At 39.0% G+C, this 10,209-nt stretch overlaps 1 protein-coding gene across 1 annotated transcript; it reads left to right on the top strand.

Moving 5' to 3' along the window:
* The first annotated feature begins 1,332 nt into the window (after positions 1 to 1,332).
* Positions 1,333 to 10,008, top strand: TOMM7 (translocase of outer mitochondrial membrane 7). Its single transcript, XM_019443582.2, has 3 exons — positions 1,333 to 1,509; positions 5,394 to 5,442; positions 9,791 to 10,008. Exons 1-3 carry the CDS (start codon positions 1,407 to 1,409, stop codon positions 9,804 to 9,806), a joined length of 168 nt encoding a protein of 55 aa, XP_019299127.1. The 5' UTR covers positions 1,333 to 1,406; the 3' UTR covers positions 9,807 to 10,008.
* The last annotated feature ends 201 nt before the right edge of the window (positions 10,009 to 10,209 follow it).

Here is a 10,209-nt window from a genome sequence, read left to right as displayed (position 1 = left end):
TTTGTTCAGCCCAACTGGCAGAAATATGTATCAGGCATTTGGATAAAAAGATTAGAAACAGTTCCCTTGTCTGTAAAATGAGGCCTGTAATATATATTTTTTCTTTACAAGAATTAGTAAAACAAGTTTAATGCAATGCAATCTTAAATTCTTTTAAGGATTAAAACGAACTATTGTATTTGAAACACTTAACACAGTGACAGGTGTAGTAGTCACAGGTTATTGTCATGAAGATGAGCCAAATACAGGAAAAGCCATAAAGGCAGGGGGAATTTTCAGGTGTCATTGGGCACCTTCAGAGTTTGACAGAAAATGTCATAATGTATCTTGGGGATAATCTAGGAAAGCCTTCAGGGACAAGGACTTAGAAATCTCCTACAGCCTTAGAAATCCAGAAGTCCTGGAGTAGGATCAAAAGTTCAAATAACAACAGTGGTCAGTCAGGAAGCTAGTGAAAAAAAAAATTGGGAACGCTGGCTACACATTAGAATCACCCGGGAAACTGATGGCAAAGCAATGGGCCAGCTCCTATCCTGAAGTAATCTGAATTTCCAGGAGTAGGTCCCCAACACGAGTATGTCTTTAAATTTCTTCAGGTGAGTCTAATGTGCAGCCAGGGGTGAGATCCACTGCAATTCTAAAACCAATGAGGGCAAGATAGGTGAACAGGTGTGTCATTTCTCACTCCTGCTGATTGTTGCAATAGTATTTGCCAGCTTCTTTGTAAAAGTGCAAATTTCCATGTGAAGTTACCCAAATTTAAAAATGTTGGCAAGTAATTTATAATGTTAAAACAAAGAAGAAAAACAACGAAACCCCGCGGGAATCAAAGAAAACATGGATAGTGGCCCAGTTGGCCACCAGTTCATAACCTCCCTTGCAGTTCAACCTGCGGGTAGAAGCAGCAAACTGATACTGAAAGTGGTTATTTAACACTTTGCCCAAGACTGCACAGCAAGTCAGAATGGGAGTCGGGACTAAAACATAGTCCTTTGGAATTACTTAATATCCCTTCTTTTTCAGGAGAGGAACACTTGGAGGTGCACAATAAAACATGGGTAAGGATAAAGTGCGTTCCAGGCTGAAGGAAGCCCCGAAGCACTGCCTCGGGCATCCCGTAATCAGCAAACCCCGGCGATTCCTAAAACGTAGGAAAGTAAAATCAGGACTCGGGGGGGGGGCGGGGGGGGGGGGGGCGGGGAAGAACCAGACACGCATGCGCCGTCCACAGGTAGCGCCGCGGATAGGCGTCTTGTCTGGACAGGCGATGAATTACGACCTCTGCTGGCGGCGTCACGACTTCTGCCGTAAATGCGGTGTTTGGCGCGTGCGCGTCTTTCCTTTTCGGAGTCCCTAAGCTGCTGCTGGCGTTGAAGTGTTCTCAGTTCGCCGCTCCGGCTGTCGCCATGGTGAAGCTGAGCAAAGAGGCCAAGCAGAGGCTGCAGCAGCTCTTTAAGGGCGGCCAGTTTGCCATCCGCTGGGGCTTTATTCCTCTCGTGATTTACCTGGGTCAGTAGGAGGAGAACCTGGAAGGAGACGGGAGGGAAGGGTATGCGGAGGCCTTGCCTCCATTTTTGGCTTTCTAGGGCGGGAGACAGAAACCGGACCACGCCGTGCACGTCCTTTGATGTTGTCTAGTCAGTGGGGTCGGTCTAACCTGAGTTCAAGGTCTGTACTGTTTTTTTAATGGTCTTTAACAAGTTTTTAAAATTCTCATTCTATTTTTACATCTATAAAATGGAGGTGACCTACCTTTGAGGATTGTTGGGAGAGTTAGGCGACCTGATATATTTGAAAGCGACCCCTCATTCTGTCATTAGGTGGGTTTTCCTGGCATTTGTCCTCACTTCTACAGGTGGTCCTAAATAGAAAGAGGCCTGTAGACCTCGTGGATATGCCCCTGTCCTGAAGCATGATTATGACAATAGTTTTTGCTTTCTTAGTTGCACAGTGAAGAGTTTGGATGATTTTTGTTAGGATCTCATTTTATAGGTGAGGGAATGGAATCAGAGAGAAATTTCTTTCGGAAGGACACACAGCTGTTAAGTGGGGAACTATGAACTCAAGTAATGGGGTATCAAGGCCCGTACTTTTTCTTTTTTTTTTTTTAATGTTTATTTATTTTTGAGAGAGAGTGCAATTGGAAGAAGAACAGAGAGGGGGAGACACAGAATCAGAAGCAGGCTCCAGGCCCCGAGTACAGAGCCTACTGGGAGGCTGGAACCCATAGACCAACTGGGAGATCATGACCTGAGCTGAAGTCTGAGGTTTAACTGGCTAAGCCGCCTAAACACCCCTTCAAGGCCCATACTCTTAACCACTGTGCTGTACTGCAAGCATTTAAGTACTTAGGCAAATATTGACACCTAGGGCTGTACATTGGGACTTTATCCTATTTCTAGTCTTGGATAGTTTTTTGTTTTTCTGGGGTTTTTTTTTTTTTTGTTCGTGTTTTTGAAGTATAGGTGATACACAATGTTATATTACTTTCAGGTGTACAATGTGGTGGAAAGGAAAGGTTCCAGCTCTATCAGTTGAGCATACAGTTTGATATTTTCTAAAACTCAGTTTCACACTTTTAAAACCCTGTGATTTTAACAAGGTGCTGCTTCCTGTTTGTTTTAGGTGTACTGCATTGTTCAAGATAAAGTACGTTCACTCTTAGTCTTGACAGAGCCCTTAATTTTGCTGGATGTTTTCCAGGTAGCTGTCACTCCCATTTCCCCATGCAATGTAAACCTACCAGTAATCTGGGGATACTTTGGTATAAAGACTTAAAAAGATCTTTTCCTACCTATTTTGAATGCTTTTTTGTTTGTTTATTCTGGAGTTTAGCAACTTTGTATAGGTGTCAAGGATTAGAACACATAGTTGTGATAGCCTGCTCTTACAAGCTGTGTACCCCCTCTTTCTCTGCCCCCCCCAACTTTGATTTAATGGTAGAAGGACCCAGTTTACTTAGTCAAACACTAGGACGAGCTCTCCTTTTAGCTAAGAAAGTTATGAGGACTTAGGTCCTTCCCCTTCTTTGTGCCTCCTTTTTCCATTGATGCATGTAGGGGGTCTTTTTTTTAGCTTGCACTTTGGACCCTTTGATTTCTTTGCTGCTCTATAAATCTTTCGCTCCTCCCTTTTTTGTTTTGTGGTTCCTTTTCTATAGCTAGAAAGTTGTAGCTGGTTGCTACATTCTGTGTATCAAGGGCTTTGGTCCGAAGAGAATGCTTCCCTTACTCACCCCCTCCCTTCCCCCCCCCACCCCCCCCCCCCCCCCCCCCGGAGTTTATTTTTCCTATTGTGCTCACTGGAGGTATTCTCTTTCTTTTTTTTTTTTTTTTTTGGTATTCTCTTTCTTAGCACTACCATTATGATGATTTTTCACCCTAGCTTCCAACTCAGGTTGACAGTAATGTTAGAGCTATCTTTTTAGTAATTCTTCCTTGTTAATCATTGTCTTTTTCCTTTCACTGTGTAGAAATTTAATTTTTTCTTTTCTTTTCTTTTTATTTTTTTAAATTTTTTTAATTTACATCCAAGTTAGCTTATAGTGCAACAGTGATTTCAGGGATAGATTCCTTAATGCCCCTTACCCATTTAGACCGTCCCCCTCCCACAACCCCTCCAGTAACCAGTTTGTTCTCCATATTTAAGAGTCTCTTATGTTTTGTCTCCCCCTGTTTTTATTTTTGCTTCCCTTCCCTTATGTTCATCTGTTTTGTATCTTAAAGCCCTCATAGGAGTGAAGGCATGAGATATTTGTCTTTCTCTAATTTCACTTAGCATAATACCCTCTAGTTCCATCCGTCTAGTTGCAAATGGCAAGATTTCATTCTTTTTGATTGCCATGTAATACTTTATTGTACATATATACCACATCTTTATCCATTCATCCATCGATGGACATTTGGGCTCTTTTCATATTTTGGCTGTTGTTGACAGTGCTGCTATAGAAATTTAATTTTGTGTCCAACCTAGTTCCCAGGCAGTTTCTTTTTCTTCTCCCCCTCAGCTCTCAGTAAAACCTAGAACTGTGGATTGAATTTAGGTTTAAACATAACTTTTAGGGCTTCAGGGAGTACATGGGAATATAGTGCCATAAAATAGAACAGTGGCATGATGATAATCTGTTTGGACATTAACCAGTAGGAAGATTTTAATGAATTACCTATTGGAAGACAATTCTCCATGGTGTCTTGAATTTCTGCAAATCTTGTGAGTAGAGATTCTGACCACCTTTTGTTCCATATTTTTAAGGATGTTTGTGGAGTGAACAGCCTTGGAAAACAGTATCTCCTTTTAGAGCAAAGGGGAAGCAATGCTCACTACCCATCACAAAAGACTGTGTTTCCCTAAACTCAGGGTTCATCTAAAAATGATGATATTCTGACTATACTTATTGCTAGGAGTAATGAACTGTCCTTTGTTTTTGACTCACGATCTTGTGTCTTCTACCAGCATCTGTGAAACTGGCAGTCTAGTTTGTTGTCTTGAAAATGGGGTAAAATTTCATACCACTCACAGTTCTTGATGCTTACTTTAATTTTAATCAACAAATTAGATATATGTTATCCAGTTAATAAATATATTTTAAATGGTAAAAGGTTTATTTGATCATACTTGTAACAAGAGTGTTGACTTAATTAGATTGTTAAACAATAACTTGGTGTTTTCTCCTCTCTTTTTATTTCCAGTCTTTGATTGCTTTATAAAAAGAGGTTTATCAAAAAGAGGATAAAATAAGATATCCTCAATTGTTTTTTTAAAAATTGAGTTTTTTAAATATTGTTTAAAAAAAATCTTTAAAAAAAAGCTGAGCCTGGGTTGCTCAGTTGGTTAAGGGTCTGACTTTGGCTCAGATCATGATCTCCCAGTTTGTGGGTTCAAGCCCTGCATCAGGTTCTGTGTTGACAGCTCAGAGTCTGGAGCCTGCTTCAGATTCTGTGTCTCCCTTTCTGCCCCTCCCCCTCTGTCGCGCGCACATGCTCTCTTTCTCTTTTTCTTTCTCTCTCTCAAAAATAAACATTAAAAAATTTAAAAAAAATTCATTTTGTTCTTTGTAGTCTTTTACCCAGTATGATGGTAGTCGTGGCACCTTTTTTTAGTAAAGACTAATAATGAAAGTGCGTTCTAAGGGCTACGTGCTAATTGTGTATATAATAAGGATAAGGTTACTTGTCCTCCTTATTGGTTAGTCCTGGACATAATCTCATACCCTAGTTAAGACTCAAGACTTCTATAGCACACAGGTAACTTTAGATGGTGCTAGTAGATGTGGATATCATTCTAGCCTACCCTAGGTTGATTTGAAAAGAAAAATTCTTGATTACAAATGTTTTGTCTGCTACGGTTTTAATTGCTATTTATTCTGTTTCTCTCTCCTCTCCCTTTCCCTCCAGGATTCAAGAGGGGTGCAGATCCTGGAATGCCTGAACCAACTGTTTTGAGGTACTGCTCTTACAAATAAACATTGCAGGGCAAATGTTCATCTGTTAGCACTGAATCACTAGGAAGCAAGAGTTGTAGTGGTAGGCATTGTAAATGGAGCTGTACTAGTCAGTACAGTTTTGGGCTGTTGGGAAATTGCAGCAGTTTGTAGACCAGTCTAGCTTGTGTTATCAGGTAAGTACTTTCTTTCCCCTTCCTAATTTGATTTTACTGTACTGTGTTATAATCGTAATTAAATGTATTTAAAAGAAAAAGAAGTAACGTATCATCCTACCACTTTGAAAGGTGAATAAACTTTTTAATTAGCCATATTTCTGTTTTCATTCAGCCTTTTATGTCATTTTAACAAGAATACATAGGATTTTATTTTCTTCACCTAAAATTACAATTGATGTCTCATATTTTCAACTTGTTGATCACTTACCATTTAGGTTTTCAATTTTCAGTAGTTTATATAATAGTATAGTGAACATTTTAAGAAAGATTTTATAGGTTTTGATTTATTTCCTTATAATAAATTCTCAAGGGATTAAGTCTAAGTGTATGAACATTTATGGCTCTGAAAATGCATTGTCAAATTTCTATGTCAGAAAGTCTTGCCAGTAGTGGATAAGCACTTGTGAAAACTTCACATACCCACAGTATACATGTTTGTGTACTCACAAACGTATGTATATGTTCACACATGAACATACATATATACATCTTCTGTATACAAGTGTGTATTTATATATAAAGGCAGAATCTGTAATAGGCAGGTTTGCTGTAAAGGACTGATAATTTGTGGCATGATGATGACCAGGGTCTGTCCGGGTGCTGCGTGATTTCATTTTGACTTTCTGTCTTACAGATATTTCTTGTGGATTGCTCTAACAGACTTTTCACTGGCTATTCTAGGTCTTCTGTTCCTTCAAACTCCTACTCTAAGCCTTTTTTTTTTCCTAGAATGGTCAGAAAATAATAGTAATATCTCTAACAGTCACCTACAATGCATTAGCCACTGTTTTAGGTGGTTTATTTACAGTGTCTGTAATTGTCACTTCAGTACTTGAGAGCAGGTCACAGAGTCGGTAGGTGGTGGAGTGTGTCAGTCTCCAAAGCCTACACTCTTTCCACTGGGCCATGTGGGCTCCCCCAGATAATCTTACCACTTTTCTTAGCACACTGCCATCTGATAACGAATTTCCTTCATCCCCTCTACGTTACCAGCCTCTCCTTTCTCACTGGAAGGGGTTTTTCTTATAAGTTTCCACTGTATATGCCCTCAATTTGTCCATTTCTGCAGTTACTCTCTTCTTCCCTGATAAAGTTCTTCAATAAATGGTCTTCACTGCTGTTTTTCTTCACTTTGCTCTCCCTTTAACCATTTATGGTTTGGCTTAAAACTGGTTTCAAATGGTCCCCACGAAGTTGATTTTTTCTTAGCCTCTACATTTTGAACTATGAAATGGGGACTTGAGGTAATGTATCTGCTATTTACTAGCTGATTGAACTCAGACCAGTTATTTTCACAGGGAAATACTAACTACCTTAGGAAGCATCAGAGATGGGATTGCCTGCTCACGCTGTGTGAACATTTTCCAAGTACTGGAAATTATCATCAAATACCTTTTCCCCAGAGGCCATTAACTTTTCTAGGGTGATGTTTCCTCTATATAAATTGTGTATAATATCTGCTTCATAAAGTTTTCATGAGGATTGAATAAAAATATTGTATATGAAGTATGAGTACTTGGCAAGTAATATGTAAGCAATATACTGTTAATAATTTTTAATCTTTTCTGTGTCATCTTCTTTACTTCAGTTCTTTATCATGTGAGAACTTGGTCTAGCACAAGCTACTGCATGCTTCCCAGAATAAACTATATTTTTGTGCCTTTGCTCCAGTGCTTGTGCTCCCTCAGCCTAGAGTGCTCTTTCCCTTGTTTCTACTTGATGAAAACCTATGTCTAGAAAAGCCCAGTCTCAAATGTCATCACTTAAATCTTTTCCCCCTTCTCCTAGCTGAGACCTCTCCATTTTTTTGCATTCCCATAATATTCTTTTGTGTGCATCATTCTCTGCCTTATATTATGCTTGTTGCTTATTTAAAGTACGTCTTGTCCTATAAGTACCTAAAGTAGTTGTCAACAAGAGTCGAATTAATTAAATGACGCTGACCTCTTAGTGGCTTTTTGGATAAGAATTGATGTAGGATTGCTCTTGTGGTAGGACTTTTAGAATGGATCTGCAAGCTGGGGTAAAGCATTTTATGTGCCCCAGGTCAGGTGATAGAGGATCCAGAGATGGGAATAGAATGTGCTCTTCTGTTGTACTTCTTTTTGGCTTCAATTGTCCCACCAAGAGTTGACCCTTCACAGCTACCACAGTCTGGATGAAGCAATCAGCCCCTGCTCTTTCATTTCTTCACCATGTGTTGCCTTAGTGCTCCTCTCTCTTTGCTGCTCTCTCATTCTTTTCTGTCATTAGGGACGTCTTCTGGTTTCCTTCCAGGGATATTTGTAATTTAGATAAGAATTGGTTGAGGGCCTGAAAAGGGTTATTCAGTTAGAGGATTTCATATACCGTGCTGCTTGTGCTATGGAGGCCGACAGAGAGACCTTCCTGTGTTGCCTGTACTATACCCTGAAAGGAACAGAATTAGCTAGGATTTTTATTAATGTAAATGTTTTATTAATATAAAATTTGTTCATTAATGTCAAGTTTATATATAAATTTATTATTTTTTAATGTTTATTTTTGAGACAGAGACGGAGCATGAGCAGGGAAGGGGCAGAGAGAGAGGGACACAAAATCCAAAGCAGGCCCCAGGCTCTGAGCTGTCAACACAGAACCTGAAATTGATTTGTTATAATGCTTATATATAGTTCATGATTTACTGGTCTGTTTCCCTTGCTAAGTTATAGGGTTCCTAGGGATTAGGACCATATTTATTTTAGTGTCCTCTTTCACCCAGATGGTGCATTATATGTGGTCAGCAAATGTTGGTTGATAGGAGTCTATATTCAAAATGCAGTACTTTAATAAACACAGAGCAGTAATGAGTAAAACACTTAGGCAAAATATATGAACACTGAGGTTTAATCAAGAGGATCATTGTTCCCATTATCTGTGTAAGGCCAAGGAAGATTTTCTTTTCTCTTTATTTTGGATACTCCTTACCATAGAGGAGTAGCCCTTAGTAGTTGAATAGTTTTTTGTTTTTTGTTTTTTTAATTTTTTTAATCTTTATTTTTAAGGGACAGAGACGGGGCATGAACAGGAGAGGGGCAGGGATAGAGGGAGACACAGAATCTGAAACAAGCTCCAGGCTCTGAGCTGTCAGCGCAGAGCCTGACATGGGGCTCAAACCCACAAACTGAAAGATCATGGCCTGAGCCAAAGTCGGATGCTTAACAGACTGAGCCACCCAGGGCTCCCTTGAGTAGTTTATTTTTATATCTTAAGTGTATGCAAAAATCCTTGGGGCTTAATGGAAAATTTTAATACACTTTTGAAAATTGGAAATAGATGCATGTTGGTTTTTTTTCCCAGGCAAAGGGAAATACTTTTTAAAAATAGAATGTTCAAGTTATCATTTTGTAATGTGATTTCATTTAACGTGACATATTACTAGAAATCACATTTTTAATCAGCAAGGCATAGAAATAAAACACCTCAACAAAAACAAAACAAAAAACACCTTTTGTCTTCCTCCAGAATCCTCTTAGGAAATAGTTTAGAAGTTTGGGCAAGTTAGTGGCTGGAATGATTGAGGTAAGAGTTAGTTGAGGCTGAAATGGAGGCTAATAATTGCCCCTGGGATTTGTGTGGTACAAAGGTTAAGAGCACCTGGGTCACATCCCACTCTGCTGCTTAAGTTAGGTAACCATCTCAAAGCCTTGGTTTCCATGTATTTAAAATAAAGGTCATAATTGGGAGTTGGAAACTTTCCACACAGTAGTGACCCATAGAAAGCATTCAGTAAGTGTTATCTTCAGCTTTACTGAGATGGTATCTAATACTGATGCCATTTTGTATTGTGGGTTCATCAGTCCTTCATGTTAATGAAAATTATGAGTCATTTATCTTTTGATTGATCTCAACTTGTTTTCCTCTTTGTTTATAATAGGTAACCACACTGAAAAGTAACAAACCTGTGTTTCTTTAAATATATGTCTCTATGTTTGATTTTTTTTTTTTTTTTTTTTTTTTGGCTCGGTGAGATTGATCCTTGTCTTAAAGTATCTCTGATTTTGATAGACGAGTAAACACAAACATAAATGTATAAAATCTTCTAGTTCTTAAACTATGTTCAAGTTTTGTACTTTGGGGTTTAATTTATTTCTCCTCTTCACAAACATTTTAGCTTACTTTGGGGATAAAGGTCATCTGGATTTGGAAGCAATCAGTGAACAGGAACAACATGGAAGGTGTGCGCTCTGGCTGGGATGAGAGATGGGACATCGTTCAGACATTCGCCAGTTGAATGGCACAGGGCTCTTCTCAGATGAATCGGTGGCAGTGGAACCTCTACCGACTTATTTATCATAGACTGTATCTAAATAAATGTTTTTAACAATGTTATGTCTTGAGTCCTTATTGAATTGAATATAATGGACCACTAGGTAAAAATTTGGCCTTTTGTACTTTTTCTAAACAGTGAATCTATATATGTGTCTAGATGCTACCTTGAAAAATAAAACTTTCGGGGCACCTGGATGGTTCTGTCGGTTGAGTGTCCAACATTTGATTTTGGCTCAAGTCATGATCCCAGGGTCGTGGGAT

This window comes from Panthera pardus, unplaced genomic scaffold (genome assembly GCF_024362965.1).
Source record: "Panthera pardus isolate Hobbes unplaced genomic scaffold, ASM2436296v1 HiC_scaffold_8, whole genome shotgun sequence".
Lineage (NCBI taxonomy): Eukaryota > Metazoa > Chordata > Mammalia > Carnivora > Felidae > Panthera > Panthera pardus.
The sequence above is the reverse complement of the archived record's forward strand: the minus strand, read 5'-3'. Positions and strand labels throughout refer to the sequence as shown.